Raw genomic sequence first — 26,544 nt, 5'->3', positions numbered from 1 at the left:
GAGTCATTTTTACAATTTAACCATAGAAAGGCTGTTGTTAGCATCTTATATGACTGATGTAACTTTGTTTTTTTCAGACACTTGGATTTTTACAAGAGTCATGCAAGTTACTTATCATAGGTGCTGGAGGTCTTGGGTGTGAGCTTCTCAAAGATCTTGTATGTATTAAGGTTTTATGTTTATTGACTCAGTCATTGTTACATCTATAATCCAGACACATGTATAGGAAACTTAGTTTAAAATTGATTGTGTTTATAAATTTCCTATCATCTATTGAAGAGAAGTTATAATTACATAAAAATGGACAGCTTTTCCTCTCTATTCTATGGCGAATGTGATGCTCATTTGAAATACAAAATTTTCTGAAAGTAAAGAAAAAATGAGCATGCAAGTGCATTATTAATAGCACTACATTGACAAATTGTCCATTGCTTGGAACAAAAATTAATTGAACTACATATACTGAGCACTGTCTGCATTTCCTGGCTGATGCTAAATTCTGTAAAGTTTGGATATCTGGTAGAAAATACAGAAAAAATACACACAAGAAAGAAATTATTTGCTGGGAAAATATTAGTTTTATAGAAGGGGTATAGATTTTAGCCTAAGAGGATTTTATTGAAGAAATAATTGTTACCAAGGTAACCATTGTCATGTTTCAGGCTTTGCTTGGCTTCAAGAACATAGATATCATTGACATGGACACTATTGATGTGTCCAATCTGAACAGACAGTTCTTGTTTAGGTGAGGAGTAATGTTACCTTTTGATATTTCCTTCAACTTCTTAAACTTTCTTTATCTGAGAATATTATAAAAAAAAATCCTCTTCTAACTGATCAAAATTTAATAAGCTTATTATTGTAATAAAACAGAGAAGTACTTGTGCAGATAAGGAAGAATTTTAAGTGTAAATTTGATGGCAGTCTCCAGCTAGAAAACTAAGTTGGTACTGTTTTTTGATATATCAAGAGAGATGTCGAGGTTTTGATACGTCATATACACATTAACAGTATGCTATAGTCTTTGGTCTGAAGTATCCTGATTACATTTTAGAGCTAAAGATGTTGGCAGACCAAAAGCTGAAGTTGCTGCAGATTTTATCAACACAAGGATCCCAGGAGCTAACATTACACCGTATCCTTGCTGTTAAATTTGAAATGTTTTCCGTCTTTATTAAATCAAGCAGTTTAATTGGTTAAGCCGGGACTTTCACACATTGATGAACTCCTTGTTCATCATTTTTTTATTCATGCACATATTTCAGCATTGCCAAATCAGAAAGAAGTAATATTTGAAAAAAACTTATTACTGAACAAAGCATATGTTTCTTTAGTTAATTTAGTTTCTGTCTGATGATCATTATAATCATTGAATAAATTTTTGATGCGTGGAGCAAAAACAATAATTTACTTGAAATGATATGGATTTTCCCCCAGTGTATAATATGTATTGTAAACTCTGCATTTTAATGCATACATTTTTAGCTCCACTATTCGGAGAATAGGGGGGCTATACTACTTGCCCTGGCGTCAGCGTCTTGGTTCAAGTTTTTCGGCAACCTTTGTTTTTCTGTCATATCTTTGTTACTATTGCTTATATCTTACTGTAACTTCACATAAACATTGTCCAGTATACAGACAAAGTATGTGTAAGGGCTGAGCCCATTATACCCAAGGTCAAGGTCACCATGGTGTTATACTTTGGTTATTTTTAAGGTTAAAGTTTTTCGGCAACCTTTGTTTTTCTGTCATATCTTTGTTACTGTTGCTTATATCTTACTGTAACTTTACATAAACATTGTCCAGCATTCAAACAGAGTATATACAGGGGCTGGGCCCATTATACCAAAGGTCAAGGTCACCAAGTTGTTATACTTAGGTTATATTTAAGGTTAAAGTTTTTTGGCAACCTTTGTTTTTTTTGTCATATCTTTGTTACTATTGCTTACATCTTACTGTAAGTTCACATAAGCATTGTCCGGCATACAAACAAAGTATGTGCAGGGGCTGGGCCCATTATACCCAAGGTCAAGGTCACAAAGTTGTTATACTTGGAATTATTTTCATGTTAATTTTTTTTGGAAGCTTTGTTTATAGACATATCTTTGGTACTTTAAAAGATAATGACTTAAAATTAAAAATATTTCTTTATAATCATCATCTGCATGTATGGTTAGTAACCACTGGTTACAAACCCCATAACTCTAATTGTATTTTTGAAAGAAGTATGCCCCTTTTGTACTTAAAGTTTTTTTGCAATCTTCGCTTTCTGGATATAACTTTAATGCAATATAATATAAAGACTTGAAACTTAAAATGTATCTTTATCATCATCATCTGCATGTGTGGTAACAATCCTCATAACTCTGATTTGTATTTTTTGACCAAATTATGCCCCTTTCATACTTAAATTTTTTAACAAGCTTCGTTTTCTGGACATAACTTTGGTACTATGTAAGATAATGACTTGAAACTCAAAATATATCCTTACCATCATCATCTGCTTGTGTGGTAACATTCCCAATAACTCTGATTTGTGTTCTCGACAGAATTATGCCCCTTGGTTTATCTTCCTTTTAAAGTAGATGTCTCTTATTGAGACATATGTTCATTTTACTGTCAAATCGCCAGATAGTGGAGCGCAATGTCTTATGGAAAGCTCTTGTTAAGAATATAAATCCCCTTCAAGGCTTTATTGAATCTGTGCATTATTCAACATGTACGAACATCGGAAAAAAAATAATTCTGTAATATTACTTACTGTTTGATGTCAGTGTAAATTTACTTGAAAAAATGACTGCTATAATTTGCCAGTGGGTAGAATTGGTGACTAGTCTTCAGTTTCTGATATGAGTATTAACCCTTAGCCTGCTGCAGGCGAATTTAACAGCCTTTGCAAACAGCTTGGAACCAGATCAGACGCCGATTAGCATGCTAAAGGTTAAAGTTACATTATGTAGTCTTTAGGAAGCGAGGAACTTGTATTACCAGTAACTAACAACATTTTTCTGAAATTTAACAGCCAATTGAAATGAATCTGATTTCTTTGAGTTTTTTTTTTTACTATTGTATTTTATCAATAAGATATTCAATTTTTTTCAGATTAATTATTATAAGACATTCCTTGACATGGTTTTCAGACATTATGCTAAAATACAAGACTATGACGAGTCTTTCTATAGCGGTATGTATATCTTTGTTTTCATTTTCATAGGAATTGTAAATGCAGTGATATTTTTCAAAAAATTATATATGTCATGAATTGTAAAATGCTGTCACACATTTTTATACGCCCGTTTGAAAAAGGGGACGTATTATGGGAACGCCCCTGGCGGGCGGGTGGGCGGGCGGCGTCCACAGACTTTGTCCGGAGCTTATCTTCTTCATGCATGAAGGGATTTTGATGAAACTTGGCACAGTTGTTCACCATCATGAGACGGAGTGTCATGCGCAAAAACCAGGTCCCTAGGTCTAAGGTCAAGGTCACACTTAGAGGTCAAATTCAAGAATGACTTTGTCCGGAGCATATCTTCTTGATGCATGGAGGGATTTTGATGAAAGTTGGCACAATTGTTCATCATCATGGGACAGAGTGTCATGCGCAAGAACCAGGTCCCTAGGTCTAAGGTCAAGGTCACAGAGGTCAAAGGATACAAGAAAGAAAACTTTGTCCGGAGCATATCTTCTTCATGCTTGGAGGGATTTTGATATAACTTGGCACAAATGTTCACCACCAGGAGGCGGAGTGTCATGCGCAAGAACCAGATCCCTAGGTCTAAGGTCAAGGTCACACTTAGAGGTCAAAGGATACAAGAATGAAAACCTTGTCCGGAGAATTTCTTCTTCATGCATAGAGGGATTTTGATATAACTTTGCACAAATGTTCACCACCATGAGGCGGAGTGTCATGCGCAAGAACCAGGTCCCTAGGTCAAAGGTCAAGGTCACACTTAGAGGCCAAAGGTCAGATACAAGAATGACTTTGTCCGAAGCATTTCTTCTTCATGCATAGAGGGATTTTGATGCAACTTGGCACAATTATACACCATCATGAGAGAAAGTGTCATGCACGGTTCCTTTCTTTAGAATTACTTCCCTTTGTTGTTACTATAGATAGCTTATATTGTAACTTCTTCATTACTAGTCGTAGGGAAAATTGGAGACCACTTTTCTGTAGTACAACATGCATGCTACATCCAATTTTGAGGTGTATTTTGACCAATCTCTACCTGGTGAAGACTTTTGTGTGGACTTACATTTTTTTTTTGGATTTTTTTCAAATTTTAGGTGTATTTTAAGGTCTCTCTACATGGTAAGGAATTTTTTTTGTGGACTTAGGAAAACAAAAGACTTACAATGATTACTAAACAACCACAAAATTAAAATTCATTTGCAATACAGCAGCTAGAGTAAAGAAATTTGCTATGACGGGCGTATATTGTGACATTCTGGCACTCTTGTTAGGAAATGTGAATTCCATGACATATTTCTAGGAACTGTCAATGTCATGTATTTCTAGGAATTTTGAATGTCAGTGATATATTGTAATTTTTGCCTTGTAGAAGCATAAAAATTTCATACATGAACTGCCCTTTTAAGAAAATATAGAAAGTAAGAGTAAGTGTATTTTAACATCAGTGGCAGTAATGACAAACAATGATGTTTTGTGATTTCAGGTTTTCACATAGTGGTGTGTGGTTTGGATTCTATAGTTGCAAGAAGATGGATAAATGGAATGTTGGTCTGTACAACATATGTACATGGTCTTTCTGTATTCCATACTTTGTTGGTATCTGCATTCTTTCAAAGAGTTGTCAAAAGTGACAACAGCTTGAAGAGCTGAATGGATTGATTTTTAGCTCACCTGAGCACAAAGTGCTCATGGTGAGATATTGTGATCACCCTGTGTCCGGCGTCCGTGCATCCGTCAAGTCGTCCGTCCGTCATCAACATTTGTGTTTAAACAACATCGCCTCCAAAATCAGTGATTGGATTTTTATGAAACTTGGCCATGATGTTCTTTGGGTGGCCCTCTACCAAACTTGTTCAAACCGTTCCGCTTGGTTGCACATAAGGGCTGTGAGAGCTAAAAATAGAAAAAACTCAAATGACATCTCCTAAACCGATGGTCCGATTTTGAAATAATTTCACACAAATGGTCATTATGTCACCCTCTACCAAGATTGTTCAAATTATACTGATTCGTCAAAAAAACATGGCTGCTGGAGGGCGTGGTCACTTTTCCCAATATGTATGTAGTGGAAACTTTAAAAATCTTCTTGTATGAAACTGCTTGCACGATTTTAGAATAATTTTACACAAATGGTCCTTGTGTGACCCTCTACCAAGATTGTTCAAATTATTTTGATTTGTCAAAAAAACATGGCTGCCGGAGGGCGTGGTGACTTTTCCCAATATGTATGTAGTGGAAACTTTAAAAATCTTCTTGTGTGAAACTGCTGGCTCGATTTTAGAATAATTTTACACAAATGGTCCTTGTGTGACCCTCTACCAAGATTGTTAAAATTATTTTGATTCGTCAAAAAACATGGCTGCCCGAGGGCGTGGTCACTTTTCCCTATAATGTATATAGTGGAAACTTTAAAAATCTTCTTGTTTCAAAGTGCAAGCTCGATTTTAAAATAATTTTACACAAATGTTTTAGTGTGACCCTCTACCAAGATTGTGCAAATTATTCTGATTCATCAAAAAACATGGCTGCCAGGGGGCGTGGTCACTTTCCTTCTCTGAATCAATATTAGCTAGAGCCTTGATATTTGGCGTGTGATACCAGATTTGTAATGTCTGCTCAAATTATTGCTCTAGGTTCAAAAGTGTGTGTGACATGTAATAATATAGGCTAACATAGAAGAAACCTATAACTCTGTACTTATAGAAACACACTTGAAGCCTTGTTCACAGGTGAGTGCTTTAGGGTCAATGACCCTCTTGTTTTAAATTCCCCCCGTATATTTATGTTGGGGGCATATAGTGTTGCTGCTGTCTGTACGTACATACGTCTCAGAGTCTTGTGTGTCCAATTCCTCCCACTCTATTACCCTGATTTGATTCAAGCTTATACAGGTGAACAAGCTTGATGTGCAGATGACCAATAAAGGAAGGAATCTTTTCTGTGAATATTTTTACTGCAGTTATGGCCCTTTGATATTTGCTATATAGAGGATGGCACAGTATGTGGGGACATACGTGTCCTATGTACACAATTTCTAGTTTTATTCTTGTTGTTTTTGTGGTAGGTACATGAGTATAAAATGCAGGCCAAATTCCAGTTTAGATGCAGTCCACCAATTTTGTAGTGCAATGGCCCCGTTTTGGCTTAAAATTTTCTATGTCTGCTTGGTAACTCTTGAATAAATGATTGGATTGAATTCAAAGTACACTTGTATAATATAGATTCAATTATGGTTACAATCTACCAATTTTTTTCAGACTACTGCCCTTTTTCTGACTTAAAATTTTGCAAAATGTTCATGTCTATTCGATAACTTTAGAAAAAATTAATCTATCTGATTTGTTTTAGGTACACAGGTATATGATTACAAAAAAACAGATTCAGTTCGAATTTGGGTCTGTACATAAATACTGTCAAATTATTCCATTGTTTACATTTTAGCAGATGCACGTTTCAACACCAAATTTAAGTAAATTTAGTGTTTTTGTATCATTATTAGCTGTTTACTTGTGTTACGCAAAATATAATAATAATTAGCTATTAAGATATAAACTTTGTTCAACAAAATTCAAGAATAAAAAAAAAATATATTTATATCTGCTGAATTTCAGCCCAATTTATAGGTGTTCGCAGTGTCTACTGTACCAACAAAGGGGAGGTAATGTTGAGTTGGAGTTTGGATTGTTCTTACTATTCTCAGTCAGCTGATGCTTTTTTTTTTGGCCATTTTTTGTCTAAAATATCTTCATTACTTGGACTATGAAAAGTATTTCTGCCAAAAGTCTGTGAGCAGGTTGAAGAAATGTTTGAATATATTCTGTTTGTCAGGTGAGCTTGTTACAGTATGAGGATGGTGTATTGAAGCAGGAGACGATAATACCAATGGTGGATGGTGGTACGGAGGGGTTTAAAGGCAATGCTCGAGTTATACTGCCAGGAATGACGGCCTGTGTAGAATGTACACTTGATTTATACCCTCCTCAGGTAATGTATGCACATGGTCTCCTTCAATACATTATTACCAGCTGCTGTAGATATTTTACTATTTCGAGTGATCATGTTTTTGGTTTTAAAAATATGATTAAGAAAAGAAAACCCTCTTTTTATTTCATCTAACTAGTGTCAGAGTTAAACACAAAAAATATCAATGCTGTCTTAACAAATATGCAAGTGTTTGTTTCATTGTTCATGTAAGTTATTTGGTAGGCAAGTTCTGATATGAGCCACGCCACGAGAAAACCAACATAGTGCCTTTGCGACCAGCATGGATCCAGACCAGCCTGCGCATCCGCGCAGTCTGGTCAGGATCCATGCTGTTCGCTTTCAAAGACTATTGAAAATCTTCTTGTCCAAAGCTACAAAGTTGCAATTAGAGAAACCGTTCGCGAACAGCATGGATCCTGACCAGACTGCGCAGATGCGCAGGCTGGTCTGGATCCATGCTGGTCGCAAAGGCACTATGTTGGTTTTCTCATGGCGCAGCTCAATAAGATTTTTACTCTACTCATGCTCAGGCCTGCTGCACTATCAACTTCTTAAGAACATAGAAAGTACCGGTACTGTCAGTTTATCATGTTGCAATTTTGATCACTAAGCAAAGCAAATGTTGCAGGTGAAATTTGATAGCAGATAAAATGTCTCAAGTCTATGACTGTCCGCCTATGATTTTATAGAGGTCAGTAAATTTCTGATAAAATGTATGTACAGAATCACTGACCCTTTGTTACATAACTTATTTACTTGCCTACTGAAAAAGGGTATCAAACAAACTGATGATGTGTTTTCAGGTAAATTTCCCTCTGTGTACAATAGCTCACACTCCCAGATTACCAGAACACTGTATAGAATATGTGAGAATATTGCTGTGGCCAAAGGAAGAACCATTTGGAGGTAATCTCTTTAATAGTAAAAATGATATTTTAGTACTGTTTCCATATTTCTTAAAATTTCTTAAAATTTCTTGAAATTCCTTTCATCTAGGTTTTAAGTGACTACTACACAATGCAGGTCTTGAAAAATTGTTACTATAATTCTATACATCAGTTACTTAATATTCAAACAGGATCTTTTGGAATCATAGGAATAAAGTTGTCATGGATGTTTTGTTTTAAACAGAAGGTGTAGCTATAGATGGAGATGATCCGAAACATGTAAAATGGATTATGGAGAAATCTGTGGAGAGGGCAAACGAGTTTAACATCACTGGTATCACTTACAGACTAACACAGGGTAAAATAGATATTTTCATATTTTGATCTGTACTACAATGTCTTATAGAGAATAGAAACCATAGACACATAGACTTCCTTGCTATTGAGCTAGCTTTTATAGAGATGTGGTAGAGTGTCTGCCTTAGATGTGAGAGGTCCTGGGCCGATTCCCTGTCAGGCCTGCAGTATTTTCAGCCTGTTACATAGCAGTGGAGGTAAAACATAAAACATTGAATAAAGCCCAAGTCTGGTAAGACTAAATCAGACCAGGAATAAATGGCAAACTTTGTATAATCGATAAAGCTGTTTCTGTCTTTCTTAAGACAAACGTATTAACAAATATTTTGACATGTAAAAATAGAATTTAATAGGTCATAAAATCAGCTTGAAGTTTGCCGATCTCTTTAATGATCATAGGAAAATATTGCAAAGTAAGCATACAGACCTGTACATTTTATTTAACAAAACAAAAGACAACCGTGAGAGGTTTCATTAAAGTCCATTTTGTAATATTATTTGTTGGCATATTTTTATCAAAATTGTGACTTTCCCATAGACTGGTCTAACTAATGAAATCTTGATTAATGTACATGCTTTTCAAATTGGTTAAGCAATTTTTGAGTCGGCTAAAGGCTGAAAGCCTTTTGACGAGTCCTTGCTATCCAACGATTCTCTAAATGGACCGAATAACATGTGAAGGGATGTAGTTCCATTAGATTTCTCAAATTTCAAACAGTTCACTGCATGAATGAAGTTAAGTTGTGTCAATTCCCTTTGCTATGACCAATATACGATGTAATCTGTCATATTTATGACTAGTAATTGTGCAATTCTCGAATGTAACTCATTAAGCATAAATGTGCATTTTAAGAATTGCGCAGGCTTACAAAGCTTGGGTAACATCCAGCGAAAGACAAAAAATAGTTCCACTGCAGGGCTCCAGATAAGATGCGTATTAGCGTAAATTACGTATAGAAATAATGCAAATACGCAGGTCTAATAATTTCTAAGCGTATAAAAACGTATATAAAATTACAGAAACGCACACAATGCTTTTTTAAAAACAAAATCTGAATCGTCTGGATGCGTTAGGTAACATAGCCGATCAGCCTTAATTCTCCTACATTGAACGTAAACACGCATCGTATGATTTCTATAAACTTTGCGTGGGTTGAATTTTGCAGTCAGTAAACGGATAAATTATCGGAAGAAGAAGCTCTTACTGGTTTGTTTAGTTACTACTGATATTAAAAATGATTTTAACTCTTATTTTTCGAGAAATAAACAATCGGCGAAACATTAAATTGTATTTTCTTGTAGTTTTTGAAATCGAAAGTAGATCGTCTATGTTTGGCGAAACGAAACAACTTTTTTATGAAAAGATTTAAATAAGAGGTAATTTAACCGTAAACTTCAATGTCAGATACTGCCAATTGCTGCTAAATGTCTTCGTACCATCACAATTTGTAAAATATATTGTTCAAACTGGAGAAAAGTGTAATCGTATCCGGATATAATATTTTGGGTAAATATCGAGCTGTGTTATGAAATTTTAAGAAAATAACTAAAAACAAACTGAAACTGGTAGACTATACTGTCAGTACATCAATCATTAGCCGACTCAGGCCATTCAGGCCTTTGATTATACGCTTGTCTCTGAAAGATTTTGTGAAAGTATTATGTGAACACACGAGGCAGTGGTCGTTCGTCGTCCAGATGCATGCCCGCTCTCTAAGTCGAACAGTTGTCATCTGATCTCCACCAAACTTGCTGATAATGTTTGTAGGTATAATATCTCAGCCAAGTTCAATAACCAGCCAAATCTCCAAGACACTCATGGATTATGGCCCTTGAATTACTCAAAATCTGCAAATTTAGGCTTGTCCGCTCTCCAAGTCGGACAGTTTTCACCCGATCTTCACCAAACTTGCTGACCATGTTTGTGGTCAAGTTCGATAATCAGCCAAATCACCCCAAGCACTCATGAATTATGGCCCTTGAATTACTCGAAATCTGCAAATTTAGCCTTGTCTGCTCTCTAAGTCGAACAGTTTTCATCCGATTTACACCAAACTTGCTGATAATGTTTGTGGGCATAATATCTCGACCAGTTTTGATAACCAGCCAAATTGCCCCTGGCACTGTGGATTATGGCCCTTGAATTACTCGAAATCTACTAATTTAACCTTGTCTGCCCGCTAAGTCGAACAGTTTTCATCCGATCTTCACCAAATTTGGTGACAGTGTTTGTGGGCATCTTTTTATGATATGTAACTGAGTATTTAGAAGGGCGTACCGTATAGCGGGTTATTTCTGCGGTCAAAATATTCTGCGTTTTGGCCCCAAAAATTGTGGAACAAATTTCTGCATGTTTAATTTCTGCGTTTTCACACAAAGAAAGAGAAATTTCTGCGTTTTCGATGCCAAGGAGGAAGTATTTTCCCGCATGATCGGGCGTCGTGAGAATGACTAGCGCGTGAGGAACAATAAACTAAATTACCAGTAACTGATGCAAAGTAACTTTGCTTTAAACGAACACATTGTAGGATATAATAACATGTGAATTGAAAAAAAATAAGTCCAACAACAATTGTACAAACTACAACTGCAAAGTACGGTATACCAGCACAACGGTTATACCTGTATAAAGGTTACTAAAGTATAGTTCGGAAGATCTTCACAAGGGATTAATAAGAACAACTCAAGTGTAATTCACTCAGTTTATTTCAAACAAACAAACAAAAGAAAAATGTTTTCTGAGGGATTAACAGAACTTTGATTGACCTTCACACTCAGTTATACCATTATCAGTAATTGATAGATGACGACAGTAATTTCCAATAATTAGATCATGCCATTGTGAACTTCGGATCACCTCGTGTAACATAGCGTGAAACAACGTTGGTGAAGCAGATTTTTTGCGTTTTAAATTTTTGCTGGATGAATATTCCGCTGAAAATATTTTTGCGATTCTACTGAGAGACCGCAGAAACGCAGAATTATTCCCCCTATAGAAATAACCTGCTATACGGTATTTTATGACAGTCTGGCGCTCTTGTTTTGTAATGGCCGAATTTTCTTATTGCATCATGATGCTTTGAAAAATTATGGTTTAATCAAATACTTCATTGTAGAAAAAAAAAAAAACCTTATTTATCCCCCGCGCGGAGGGATTATAGGAATGGTCTGCGTCCGTCCGTCCTTCCGTCCGTAACAAAATCGTGTCCGGTCCATATCTCCTAAACCCCTTGAAGGATTTTCATGAAACTTGGGTCAAATGATCACCTCATCAAGACGATGTGCAGAACCCATGGGTCAACCTTGTCGGCTCAAGGTCAAGGTCACAACTCAAGGTCAAAGGTTTGAGCCTGCCATATTGTGTCCGCTCTATATCTCATAAACCCCTTGAAGGAATTTTATAAAACTTGGGTCAAATGATCACCTCATCAAGACGATGTGCAGAACCCATGAGTCAGCCATGCCGGCTCAAGGTCAAGGTCACAACTTAGGGTCAAAGGTTTTGAGCCATCCATTTTGTGTCCGCTCTATTTCTTCTAAACTCCTTGAAGGATTTTCATGAAATTATGATCACCTCATGAAGACGATGTGCAGAACCCATGGGTCAGCCTTGTCGGCTCAAGGTCAAGATCACAACTCAAGGTCAAAGGTTTGAGCCTTCCATTTTGTGTCCGCTCTATATCTCCTAAACCTCTTGAAGGAATTTTATCAAACTTGGGTCAAATGATCACTTCATCTAGACGATGTGCTGAACCCATGAGTCAGTCATGCTGGCTCAAGGTCAAGGTCACAACTTAGGGTCAAAGGTTTGAGCCTTCCATTTCGTGTCCGCTCTATATCTCCTAAACCCCTTGAAGGAATTTTATAAAACTTGGGTAAAATGATTACCTTATCAAAACGATTTGCAGAAACTATGAGTCAACCATGCCAGCTCAAGGTCAAGGTCACAACTAAGGGTCGAAGGTTTGAGCCTTCCATTTTGTGTCCACTCTGTATCTCCTAAACCCCTTGAAGGATTTTTATCAAACTTGGGTCAAATGATCACCTCATCAAGAACTCATGAGTCAGCCATGTCAACTCAAGGTCAAGGTCACAGCTGAAGGTCAAAGGCTTCAGCTCTGTATCTCCTAAACCCCTTGAAGGATTTTCATGAAACTTGGGTCAAATGATCACCTCATCAAGACGTTGTGCAGAATTCATGAGTCAGCCATGTCAGTTCAAGGTCAAGGTCACAGCTAAAATCAAAGGTTTACCCTTTCACTATCCATAGCAGTGGCAGGGGATTTAGCTGTCTTTCAGACTGCCTTGTTAAAATCAGGTTCCGAAAATTGGTATTGCATCACATTGTGGAATATCTGGGAAAATGTGTATTAACATTAATTTTTTCTACATGCAGGTGTAGTAAAGAGAATCATCCCAGCTGTGGCGTCAACTAATGCTGTAATAGCAGGTGAGTGAATCAGCCTTGTTAACAGAGATCAAATTTGTGAAACTGTGCTTTTGTCTTCATTCCAAACACATAAAGCCGCAATTGGAAAGGAGATTTTTTTGTAACTATAATTAACACATAAAAACATTTATTTTTTTTACTTTTTATTATCACACCTAACAATAAAGCTCATGCTGAGCTTTTAGGACTGTTTCTTCCTTTGTTGAACCTCTACCATATTTCTTCAAGCCATGTTGATTTGTTGAAAAATTATGTTGATGGGTGGTGCTTGTTTTTAGCTCACCTGTCACAAAGTGACAAGGTGAGCTTTTGTGATCGCGCGGTGTCCGTCATCCGTCGTCTGTCCGTGCATCCATGCGTGCGTCTGTCCGTAAACTTTTGCTTGTGACCACTCTAGAGGTCACATTTTTCATGGGATCTTTATGAAAGTTGGTCAGAATGTTCATCTTGATGATATCTAGGTCAGGTTCGAAACTGTGTCACTTGCCATCAAAAACTAGGTCAGTAGGTCTAAAAATAGAAAAACCTTGTGACCTCTCTAGAGGCCATATATTACACAAGATCTTCATGAAAATTGGTCAGAATGTTCACCTTGATGATAGCTAGGTCAAGTTGGAAACTGGGTCACGTGCCATCAAAAACTAGGTCAGTAGGTCTAAAAATAGAAAAACCTTGTGACCTCTCTAGAGGCCATATATTTCATGAGATCTTCATGAAAATTGGTCAGAATGTTCATCTTGATGATATCTAGGTCAGGTTCGAAAGTGGGTCACGTGCCATCAAAAACTAGGTCAGTAGGTCAAATAATAGAAAAACCTTGTGACCTCTCTAGAGGCCATATTTTTCATGGGATCTGTATGAAAGTTGGTCTGAATGTTAACCTTGATGATATCTAGGTCAAGTTCGAAACTGGGTCACGTGCGGTCAAAAACTAGGTCAGTAGGCCTAAAAATAGAAAAACCTTGTAACCTCTCTAGAGGCCATATATTTCATGAGATCTTCATGAAAATTGGTCAGAACGTTCACCTTGATGATATCTAGGTCAAGTTCGAAAGTGGGTCACGTGCCCTCAAAAACTAGGTCAGTAGGTCAAATAATAGAAAAACCTTGTGACCTCTCTAGAGGCCATATTTTTCATTGGGATCTGTATGAAAGTTGGTCTGAGTGTTCATCTTGATGATATCAAGGTCAAGTTCGAAACAGGGTCATGTGCAGTCAAAACTAGGTCAGTAGGTCTAAAAATAGAAAAACCTTGTGACCTCTCTAGAGGCCATACTTGTGAATGGATCTCCATAAAAATTGGTCAGAATGTTCACCTTGATGATATCTAGGTCAGTTTTGATACTGGGTCATGTGCCTTAAAAAACTAGGTCAGTAGGTCAAATAATAAAAAAACCTTGTGACCTCTCTAGAGGCCATACTTTTCATGGGATCTGTATGAAAGTTGGTCTGAATGTTCATCTTGATGATATTTAGATCAAGTTTGAAACTGGGTCAACTGCGGTCAAAAACTAGGTCAGTAGGTCGAAAATTATTAAAATCTTTTGACCTCTCTAGAGGCCATATTTTTCAATGGATCTTCGTGAAAATTGATCTGAATGTTCACCTTGATGATATCTAGGTCAGTTTAGAAACTGGGTCACATGCGGTCAAAAACTAGGCCAGTAGGTATAAAAATAGAAAAACCTTGTGACCTCTCTAGAGGCCATATTTTTCATGAGATCTTCATGAAAGTTAGTGAGAATGTTCACCTTGATGATATCTAGGTAAAGTTCAAAACAGGGTCACGTACCTTCGAAAACTAGGTCAATAGGTTAAATAATAGAAAAACCTTGTGACCTCTCTAGAGACCATATTTTTCAATGGATCTTCATGAAAATTGGTCAGAATTTTTATCTTGATAATATCTAGGTCAAGTTCAAAACTGGGTCACATGAGCTCAGAAACTAGGTCACTATGTCAAATAATAGAAAAAACGATGTCATACTCAAAACTGGGTCATGTGGGAAGAGGTGAGCGATTCAGGACCATCATGGTCCTCTTGTCTTTATATAGCGGTATGAAAAACTTGAAACAATCTAGGGTCATAATGACCATCAGGTTTAGAGTTGTGTGCCTGAAGGCAGCTTGTCAGACATGTCACACAAACTGTGTAATGAGCGAATGAAGTATTCAGACTAGTTTCAGCATATTTAGTCAGCCCTTAACAGTATTGTAAGTTTTTGTCAAAGATATGAGACACATATAAAATATGTGCATAAATCCTGTTTTACATTACCTAGGTTTTTGTTTGAGACCTTGCTATCTCTGATAAGGAAGTCATATCTTTCAGCATTGCAACATCTATTTCTTGTAATTATGAGACAAATGACTATACATGTACATTAGTAGCCTTAAGATGAGAAACTGTGAAGAAAGTGCTGTAAGTTTGATGTTAGAATGACTGTGTATAGTCTGCATTGCTTTTTGGCAGTCAGAATAATAGATAGAAAATTAAGAATATGCACATATACTAGGTAAGTTGTCAGTTGATCAGGGTTTCACTAGAATTCTTCTAAGAAGGGTTGTGGGACTTTCACCATGGTCATTTTAGGGGTTTTGGTGAGTTTCAGAGGGGGTTTTAGATTTTGTTTTAAAATGGACTTAAAACAGATCACAAGCTAATTCTTCAAAATCAGCATTACACTTTTGTCGCATATTTTATTTTCGGAACTGACCCAGTAGAGCTGTGATTTTAGTTTGCATCAAAATTTTGGCATTTCTGTCTACCATGTTGGGCAGTCTCAATCTTGTACACGCTTGGAAACATATTGTATTTGGTAAATAAGAATATACTTAAAACAGAATGTACAGAAGTCAGAGAAATGATAATTAATTAAAAGCTTAGGGTGAATTTTTCCATTAAAACTTGTATGTCCTGTGGATACAAACTTCTTTTTAAATGGAGGATGTTGACTAATAAATAGTGCCAGACATGCAAGAAATATAGATCAAGAAGTCCTTGGTAGATAAATGCTTACAGAATTGCATTGTTTATCATTTCAGCTGCCTGTGCCACAGAAGTTTTTAAAATAGCAACAAGGTAATAGGAGTTTCATTTGTTTAAATATTATGTTATTTATTACAATGGTTCGAGAACAAATTAGCTTTTAGTTTGACTATACTAAGTATATGTAGAGCTATCCTACTCACCCCGGCGTCGGCGTCTTTCTGTGTCCACAACTTGGTTAAAGATTTTTTTTACACTTTCTCTTTTTTCTCTTGATCTCTGTAATTACTTGATGGATTTGCTTTAAACTTAAAATAATTATTCCTCATCACCCACATCATCTGGCACAAGGGTCATAACTCTCACATCAATATTTCATGAATTACCACCCCTTTTTACTTAGAATTTCAGGTTAAAGTTTTGATGCACTTTCACTCTATCTCAGTTATTACTGAATGGATTTGATTCAAACTGAAAGTAGTTGTTCCACATCATCTCCCACATCATATGACACAAGGTCCATAACTCTGGTACCAGTATTTAATGAATTATCCCCCACTTTTACTTAGAATTTCAGGTTATAGTTTTGATGCGCTGTCACTCTATCTCAGTTATTACTAAATGGATTCGATTCAGATTTAAAATAGTTGTTCAACATCATCATTCACATCATATGACATAAGAGCCATTAACCCTTGTACCAATATTTCATGAATTATCTCCCCTTTTCACTTAGAATTTCAGGTTTAAGTTTTGATGCACTTTTACTCTATCTCAGTTATTACTAAATGGATTTGATTCAAACTTAAAATCCTCTGGTACCAATTTTTCCTGAATTATGCCCCCTTTTACTTAGAATTTAAGGTTAATTTTGATGCATTTTCACTATATCTTAGTTATTGCTAAATGGATTTGATTTAAACTTTGATTAGTTGTTCCACATCATCACCCATATCATATGACACAAGGTGCATAATTCATTTTTGCTTAGAATTATACTTATTTAGTGTTTTGATACACTTTATCTTTATCTCTTTTATTACTTAATATTTTTGACACAGACTCAGGCTAAATTATAAATGTACAATATCTTTATCCACCATTGGTGTTATTAAACACTCCAGTGACAGCTCCAACTTCCTCAGATGTGCCCAGTTTCACTATCCAGCATCGAAATAGTCGAGTGGGCTGTCTCCTGTGACAGGTCTTGTTTCATCTATGTTTTTGCTGCATTAGAGTATTGTTTATATCTCAGTCAGGTAGATAGTGATTATACCAAAATACAGTTGATATAAAGACTTGCACAGAATACATTTACTATCTAGTGTATTGCCATGGTCTTTATATAGTAGCTGAAATACCTGTACAGTTCTGAAGTCAGTGTAAAACAAATTTTAACATGAATCTAAAACCTTCACAAGCGCAAACTGTATGAAACATAATTGACACAGTTCAAACTGCTTCTAATATGAGCCGTGCCATGGGAAAACCAACATAATGGGTTTGCGACCAGCATGGATCCAGACCAGCCTGCGCATCCGCACAGTCTGGTCAGGATCCATGCTGTTCGCTTTCAGTCTATTGCAATTAGAGAAACTGATAGCGAACAGCATGGATCCTGACCAGACTGCGCGGATGCACAGGCTGATCTGGATCCATGCTGGTCGCAATCCCACTATGTTGGTTTTCTCATGGCGTGGATTAAATATATGGATGTTGCAAGTAAAAATTTTCCTGGTAACTACAGCATTTGCATGACAAGGAAAACCTGCTTGCATACATGCCTTTTACAAATTCCACAATTAGACCATGTTTATAGAAATGATAAGTACCAATTTTTGCATCTTAACTGTTAGCCTGCTAGCGGCAAGTGATTTTGTGGTACTGCCCAGAATGAATGAAAGACAAGTCCATTTTAGAAATATAGCAGGGTAACAGTTAATAAAAAAATTCTAAATTGTGTTTCAGTTGCTGTATGCCACTAAACAATTACATGAATTTCAATGACACAGAAGGAATATATACATATACATTTGAGGCTGAAAGAAAGGTAACTTTTTCCTTTATTTGTTAGAAACACTGTCCTCATATGTTACATTACTGGTTTGTGATATATTTGATGTAAAAAGTCACTGTATTGATTCAGTAGCAATACAATTAAGGAATTTGTTTTTCTGGTCAATTCTCAGCAGTATTTTATTAGTCCCCTACTTGTTGAAAACCAGTTTCGGGGACTATAGGAATGCGCTTTTCCGTCATTCCATCCGTCCGTCCGCAGTTTCGTGTCTGGTCCATAACTCTGTCATTTGTTCAGGGATTTCAATATTATTTAGTTCCCCATGATGAGACGATGTGTCATGCGCAAAACCAGAACCCCTGGCTCAAAGGTCAAGGTCACAATTGGAGGTCAAAGGTCAACAGGGCTTTTTTTCCTGTCCAGTCAATACCTCTGCCACCCATGAAGGGATTTTAATATTACTTGGCACAAATATACCTCATAATAAGATGATGTATCGTGCGCAACTTTCAGACCCCTAGCTCAAAGGTCAAGGTCACACTTGGCAGTCAAATGTTAACATGGCATGAACAGGGTCTGTTTCGTGTCCAGTCCATAACTCTGTCATTCATTAAGGGATTTTAATATTACTTGGCACAAATGTTCCCCATGATGAGATGACTTGTCATGCACAAAACCTGGAACCTTGGCTTAAAGGTCAAGGTCACATTTGGAGGTCAAACGTCAATAGTTTTTTTTCCTGTCTGGTCCAGAACTCTGTCATCCATCAAGGGATTTCAATAGTTAGGTCTTCAGGCGTTCCTACTTTTGCCTACATTTTCGTACTTTTTTAAATGCCTCCTATTTTTTCATACTTTTTGATGAAAACCTCCTACTTCTTCTACGTTTTTTGTTTGACATAAAAAGGAAAAAAATAAACAGCCTTTTCAGTAGTTATATTTGTAGATGATGGACTCTTGATGTGTTGCTGGCAGTTTCTGGAGCCATTTGGTGCCCCCTTCAATACATTGCCTAATATCAAGGTACCTATAATCCTACCAAACCATATGTAGACACTGATTCAAGCACAGAAACTGCCAGTCAAAATATCTGTGGTCATCATTTTTGGTTGCCAGTGTACAGACCCAGATCCTGGGTCGGGCCAAAGGGGCTCGTGCATTCCCAAGTTGGCTGAGAAGTGACTTATACTCATCAAAGATGCAACCTACTATTCACCAAAGGAATTTTTTTTTTCTCAAAAACTAGACAAAGAAAAGCAGCATTTCATACCTATATTTCAAAATTTTCTTATATAGAAATTGATTTTTTTTTTAGGATTAACTTCCCTTTGTTGTTAATAACTTATATTAATACTTTTTGTAATTGGCCAAAAAAAATTCCATTTGAAAATACAGGCGCAAGTGTAAAGAAATTTGCTATGATGGGCATATATTGTGACATTCTAGTATGCTTGTTTATATTTATAGATGTTATGAAACAATCAACAAATTTGCAAATTTTTATCCAAGTGTTTTGTTATAACATATTGATTATATAGTACAATATTGTTTATACATCATTGACAGATATCAGTTCATTATGTTGCAGTAGGGAAAATTAGGTGCCTTCCAGTAGGGGACTTTGTATTGCATGGCAATACTTCATTCACTTGTTTTTCCACTGAATAGCCGTTGGTTAACTGAGATGGGTTCAAGGATATTACACCGTCATTACAAAGTAGTAAACTAGTAAACTAAGTAACAAATAAAACAGCAGAGGAAATTGAATGTCAAAATGAAATTTCATGTATTTAACACCAATGAAATCACTGATGGTTAAATGTCCCATCTTTTGATTAGCTGTCCACTGCAAGCTAGTTGTGGTGTCTGAAATAAAACAACTTATTCCTGAAGTGTCTATGTTGTTTGTATATTTCTATGACAGGATGATTGTATGGCGTGCAGTAAGATACCGAAGTCACTCACATTCTCCGAGTCTGACAAACTACAAGACATTATTAACTTCCTACAAGAAAGTGCAGAATAGTAAGTTGTTCTTTACAGTTGTACTGAAATTTCTCAGCCACCAGTATGAAAGTAAGCTGAAAAGATCTTTAGATCTTTATAGGCTGAGTGCAGCAGTTCCAAATGTTGTCCTGTATACTGTTTCCAAATGTTTTATTATTTCAAACATTCCGAAAAATGGGCAATAATAAACACTAATTTGAAAAGAAATAAACGTGTATAACTGTTACAGCTGTTGATATCAAACACATCTTCAAGTGATCATGGTTGGTTTTAAAAGCTGTGTGATGTCATTTAGAGAATTTTGTGCACTGCTTCTTGGCATGTAACAGTTTATTGTAGAGGACAGCGGTTAAAACTTTTTAGTAATAGAATTTGCAAAAAAGAGTAAAAATGAAATTAAACATCAATTTATAGAAAGCATTAGGCAATAAAACAAAATTGTTTTGGCAAACTGGTATTAACAAACAGTAAATGAAAATATTTGATAGAAAGTAAAGTATGAAAGTGCTTTTTCTCTAACAGCTTATCCTGCAAGTTTGTGGTACATATCTTTGCATACGATGGAAAAGTTTTGTATCCATTGGAACTCTAGTGCATGTTTTCTGCCATTTGATGAAAATGAAATCACAGCAGGATTTACTTTATTTTGACAGTCAGATGAAGTCCCCTGGTTTAACAGCGAATGTTCATGGAAAGAATAAAACATTATACATGCCAACAGTTAAATCTATCGAAGAGAAAACACGAGAAAATCTGAAGAAAACTTTAGGAGGTAGGTTAACCCTAAGCCTGCTAAATTTCTAAAATGGACTGGTCCTTCATTCAATTTGGGCTGTACCATTTATTATTTGAAGGGGTGTTCACTGAAAATTTACTGACTGAATAGCGAACAGTGCATACCATGATCAGACTGCACGGATGTGAAGGATGTCTGCACTGGCCGCAAAGGCAAAACCACTTGCCGCCACCAGGCTAAAGGTTAAGGAAATGCAGTTGGTTACATGTATTAAAGGTGTGCTAAAATATCAGTAAAATAATGTTTTCTATAGCAGTTACTATATTTGTCTGCTTAATGCATTACAGCATAACAAGTTATAGGGTCAAGTTAGGCTCTCTCCTGCCTTGATGAAAGTACATTGTATATAGTTAAATTGTCCTTACTAGGAAGCTCCCTGAATAACCAAAATTGTCAAGATTTGTTTGTGAAGTTAACCTTTAGCCTGCTGGCGGCAAGTGTTTCTGCCTTTGCAACCAGTGCAGACCACCATCAGCCTGCACATCATGGTCTGCACTGTTTGTGATTCAGTCACTAAGTTTTCAGCGAAAACCCCTTTGAATAATAAATGGTACTGCCCAAATTGAAGGATGGACCAGTCCGTTTTAGAAATTCAGCAGGGTAAAGTTTAAGCTGCTGTATCACTGACAGATGAAAATATAAGATACAAGGGTATGGAGAATATTTCAAAGGTCAGTTCTCTATAATTGACTAATTATAAGAATTTCTGATGTGGTTTTTCATAATTTAAAGAGTTACAAATACTATAAATGTTGATGGCTAGGGATATTAATATTATGTAATGTATATGTTTGGTCTCAGGTCGGAGATTACCATTTATATTAAATTCTTCCTCAGACATTGTAAGACTACATTTACCACAAACATGTATATATATGTTCTGATTTCAGATCTGGGTATAGTGAATGGACAGGAGCTGTATGTGGCAGACCCTACCACACCTATGACTGTGACATTTAAACTTAGTCTCGGCTCAAACATGGAATGAACATCTACTTATTATCCTCGTGATCTTGTAGCACCAGTAATAACTTACCTCACAACTGAAAGGAGAAGAAATCTTTAACTTTTAGAAGAGTGTGCACAGCAATGGACAGATTTAGTTTGCATGTATGTTAGAGTCAATTGAATATTTTATGATGAAATAGTTTTATACTACTACACAAGCAAGTTACATATTAGGTACTTCATGATTGTCTACTACCAGAATAACAACAGAAAAGAAACATTTTTCATCTACAAGGTCACATACAGGTTATTGAGACAGTCATAAAATAATACACTTTTCCCCAATGAAAATTGTTAAATGTATCGTAGTGCAAAATTTCTGCAATTTTGTTTGATTACTTTTTATTTCAAAAAGGATTACACAGCGCCTTAAAGTGACATACCTCGGGATGGACTTCTATTCAATTTTTTGAAAACAGATTCACAATTGATATTAGATTTAAAATTATAAACCAGTTTTGTTTTGTAGATATAGTTAATGTGTACCATATAAAATAAAGCAAAGTTCTTTCAACTTTGCATCTACATGTAGTTTCAATAGCATGACTAGTGCTTTTGATAGTTTCTGCACCTGTTATTGATAAAAAGTGTGTTTGTACTAAAAAGCACAGAATCACTTCATAAATAATTTTCTTTTTATTACTTTTACTACTACTACTAATGAAAGCATTTCCTAAATTTTGAAAACTTGGCATAAATCTAGAGGCATGCAAGCTTTAAAGATTTATGGAGGCTTATTAAATTCTGTTTCAAAGTAAAATGAAATAGTAGGGTCAGCAGTTTAAACTGTATTTGTGCACAAGAAACTGAAAATACTTTTCTTTTCAACTTCTTACATGTTGTACGCATTTTATTTTGTTAAATAATTTCAAGGAAAATATTTAGGCGTAGTAGCTCGTCCTCCTAGTGCTCCAAAGATCTCCAGTTTGAACAACATACAGAAGAAATGCTTAGAAATCCAGAAACACTGCCTTTTTTTAGGTTTATACGCACTGAACTAATTTTTAACTGAATAGAACATTACATCCAACCCTCTGTACTAATAAATTAATTTTGGAACTATATTAGGTTACTAAATTTAAATCTGTCCTAAGCAAGCAGAGTATCCTGTCCATTGTTTATAATAATAAAACTTGAATTGTAATATTGTATGCAGTACAAGGTAATACAAGTTATAAATTTACTGTTTTCAACCTTAGTTTATTTCAGATGTAAGCCTAACATTGTTAAGCATGTTTGAAAAAGTCCTAGTTAATGTCAGTTTTCAGAATATCCTAGCTTTGAACATACTATAATGTTACCAGTAATTGATGTGACAGGAAATATTACAGTTTGAAAATAATCAAAATTGTTTGGCTGCATGATTGAACATATCACAAAGAAAGAAATATGTTAACCATTGTTTTAATATGTTAACTGTCATTGTTTAAAGGCTCATAATGCCTTTGTCTATTATTTGGCTACCACATTTTTGTGCACCCCCCCCCCCCCCCCCCCATGAGTGGCGGGGACATACAGATTTGCTCTTGTCCGTCGGTGGTTCGTGACGCGCCTAGCTCAAAAGTATATAATATAAATTGATGAAACCTTGCATGAGTCTTTATCATGATACGAACTTTTGCATCTTCTATTTTTCGTCTGGCTCCGCCCCCTATTTTTAGAGTTATGGCCCCTGAAATAGTCAAAAATGCTCATTTTCACCTTGTGACACGCCTAGCTCAAAAAGTATTTGATATAAATTGTTGAAACCTTGCATGAGTCTTTATCATGATATGAACTTATGCATCTCCTGTTTTTCATCTGGCTCCGCCCCCTATTTCCAGAGTTATGACCCCTGAAATAGTAAAACAAGAGCTGTCGGAGGACAGCAACGCTCGACTATTCAACAGCCTTGTCAATTGAATGAATACAAAAGTTGAAAAAGGGGCATAATTTTGTAAAATGCAAAGTAGAGGTATTGAACCTCTGTACTGCATGTCATATCATGACAGTGAACAAGTGTGTGAAGTTTCAATCCTTTCCAATTTGTGGATACTGAGATACCAGCTTACATACAAAAACTTAACAAAAAACTGCTAAGTCAAAGGGGCATAATTTTGTAAAAATGCCAAGTAGAGTTATGGGACCTTCACAGTGCATGTTAGATCATGACAGTGAACAAGTGTGTGACGTTTCAATCCATTCCAATTAGTGGATACTGAGATATCAGATTACATACAAAAATTTAACCAAAAACTGCTAAGTCGAAAAAGGGGCATAATTTTGAAAAAAAAAGAGAGTAGAGTTATGGGACTTGCTTAGTGCATGTCAGATCATGATAGTGAACAAGTATGTGAAGTTTCAATCCATTCCCATTAGTAAGTACTGAGATACCAGCTTACATACAAAACCTTAACCAAAAATTTCTAAGTCGAAAAAGGGGCATAATTTTGTAAAAAAGCAAAATGGAGTTATGGAACCTGTGCAGTGTAGATCAGTTCATCACAATGAATAAGTGTGTGAAGTTTCAATCCATTCCCACAAGTGGTTACTGAGTTACCAGCTTACATACAAAACCTTAACCAAAAATTTCTAAGTCGAAAAAGGGGCATAATTTTGTAAAAAAGCAAAAAAGAGTTATGGAACCTGTGCAATGTAAGTCAGTTTGTCACAGTGAATAAGTGTGTGAAGTTTCAATCCATTCCCACAAGTGGTTACTGAGATACCAGCTTACATACAAAACCTTAACCAAAATCGGGACGCGGACGCCGACGCCGACGCATGGGCGAGTGCAATAGCTCACTATTCTATGAATAGTCGAGCTAAAAATGCACATTTTCACCTAATTATTTCCTCTTATTTGTGACAAATGTACCAGTGGGGGGGGGGGGGGGGCACACCCTGTGTCCTACAGACACATTCTAGTTTTTGCTTTAAGCAAAAATATGTATGACCCGTGCCATGAGAAAACCATCATAGTGGCTTTGCGACCAGCATGGATCCAGACCAGCCTGCGCATCCGCACAGTCAGCAGATGCTCAAGCTGGTCTGGATCTATGCTGGTTGCAAATGCACTATGTTGGTTTTCTCACGGCACAGCTCATATTAATCCTAATTTTGATTATTGTTTTCTCTGCTTTTTTTCAAATGTTTGGATATTTATCAGCATATTAAAAGGTTTTAATGAATCAAATTGTTTTGATTACCTCCCTTTATGGCTCTATCTGTATAAGTTCATGTTTAGTAATGAAAGTACTGCTTTTCAAATGGTGTTATTATGCACAACATCTATTTGGACAGCCGTTTCAACTCTTTTAATATAAAAAATTAAAGCCTTATGGAACTTGGTAGATAATGTATGTAATCAGTATATTTAAAAGTGTCATCAAAATGTGGTTTTCCAATAGACACCCATGATGAAGACATTTTGAAGTTCATTTTCAAGTCAGTACAGCGAAAAGAAGCAGACGAGATATTAAATTTTCTTAGGAATCCTAACAATCATGTAAATATGCTGAACAAAACGTTTTACGATTTACCGGTACATTTATTTACTTTCTTATACTTGAAATTGTATTGTGCAATACAGTATGATGTACTTTAAGTGCAGTTCATGATAGATAAAGAAGAATGTTGTCATTGCAAAATGTGATATTGTAAATGATGCTAAAATAAATTTTACAATGTTTGTTTGTTTCCATTTTTATACGCCCAAAGGGACGTATTATGTTATGACGCCGGAGTCCATCTGAGCGCACAAATGAACATTTGTTGGGTATAGAGAACAATAGGTAACGGTAAACTCTATTCATTCTGTAGTGTTTATTGGGTACTTTTTGTAGCATATTGGGTACTTTTTAACAAAAGAAATACCCAATAAAGGTCCATCTGTAGGAACATCCGTCCGTCCGTTACCATTTTCGTGTCCGCTCTGTAACTCTTGAACCCTGTAAAGGATTTCAAAGAAACTTGACACAAATGTTCACCACACGGAGTTGATGTGCAGAGCGCTTGATTCGGATAACTAGCTTCTAGGTCAAGGTCACACTTAGGGGTCAAAGGTCATATGAGTGTGTTTCGTGTCCGCTCTGCAACTCTTGAATTGCTTGAAGGATTTCAAAGAAACTTGGCACAAATGTTCACCACACTGAGACGACGTGCAGAGCGCTCGTTTCGGATGACTAGCTTCAAGGTCAAGGTCACACGGATGACTTGCTTCAAGGTCAAGGTCACACTTAGGGGTCAAAGGTCATATATGAATTTGCTTTGTGTATATTGCTCTGCATTGCAGTGCTCTTGTTATTATTTGGCAGATCCCTTTTTTGTTCTCTTAAAGTAATTTTTTTTTGTATTATTTTCCTTTTTTTATTACTCTAAATATCTTATTTTGAAACTTTATTTTTGGCCGTATGGAAAAACCGAGACCACTTTTCTGTGGTACAACATGGATGGTACATCCAATTTTTAGATATATTTTGACAACTTTACCTGGTAAGAATTTTTTTGTGGACCGAGATTTTTTTTTGTAATTTCTTCTTTTTGTTGTTCCTGTACCTTGGGCTTCGTCAAGTTCTTTAAATTTTGCTCCCATCCTCTGGTGTAACCCTTCAGGCGTATATTGCCCCGCTTGGTGGCGCTCTTGTTTTTTTGTTTCACACAGCCTGTTGGTCATTCCTTCAGTATAATCAGTAAAGGATTTAGTTTCCAATCTGTATTTTAACAAGAGCTGCTGGAGGACAGCAACACTCGACTATTCAATAGCCTTGTCATTTGAATGAATAGAAGTCGAAAAAGGAGTATACATTTGTAAGAATACAAGAGTTATGGAACCTTTGTATTGCATGTCCAATTGTCACAGTGAACAAGTGTGCAAAGTTT

General features: G+C 36.1%; 1 protein-coding gene across 1 annotated transcript in view; it reads left to right on the top strand.

The window, feature by feature from the left end:
• LOC128547822 (NEDD8-activating enzyme E1 catalytic subunit-like) overlaps positions 1–25,354 on the top strand; it is a 34,315-nt gene extending 8,961 nt beyond the window's left edge. Inside the window, exons 3-16 of the mRNA XM_053521154.1 lie at positions 78–158; positions 663–745; positions 1,055–1,135; positions 3,141–3,184; positions 4,677–4,741; positions 7,022–7,177; positions 7,981–8,083; positions 8,309–8,422; positions 12,818–12,871; positions 15,917–15,953; positions 17,829–17,910; positions 19,801–19,901; positions 20,537–20,655; positions 21,570–25,354. Coding sequence (XP_053377129.1) covers positions 78–158; positions 663–745; positions 1,055–1,135; positions 3,141–3,184; positions 4,677–4,741; positions 7,022–7,177; positions 7,981–8,083; positions 8,309–8,422; positions 12,818–12,871; positions 15,917–15,953; positions 17,829–17,910; positions 19,801–19,901; positions 20,537–20,655; positions 21,570–21,667 — 1,218 coding nt within the window. The 3' untranslated portion in view covers positions 21,668–25,354. The remainder of the gene's footprint in view (positions 1–77; positions 159–662; positions 746–1,054; positions 1,136–3,140; positions 3,185–4,676; positions 4,742–7,021; positions 7,178–7,980; positions 8,084–8,308; positions 8,423–12,817; positions 12,872–15,916; positions 15,954–17,828; positions 17,911–19,800; positions 19,902–20,536; positions 20,656–21,569) is intronic.
• The last annotated feature ends 1,190 nt before the right edge of the window (positions 25,355–26,544 follow it).

This window comes from Mercenaria mercenaria, chromosome 13 (genome assembly GCF_021730395.1).
Source record: "Mercenaria mercenaria strain notata chromosome 13, MADL_Memer_1, whole genome shotgun sequence".
Classification (NCBI taxonomy): Eukaryota; Metazoa; Mollusca; class Bivalvia; order Venerida; family Veneridae; genus Mercenaria; species Mercenaria mercenaria.
Note: the sequence above shows the minus strand (reverse complement) of the source record. Positions and strands in the feature narration are given on the sequence as shown.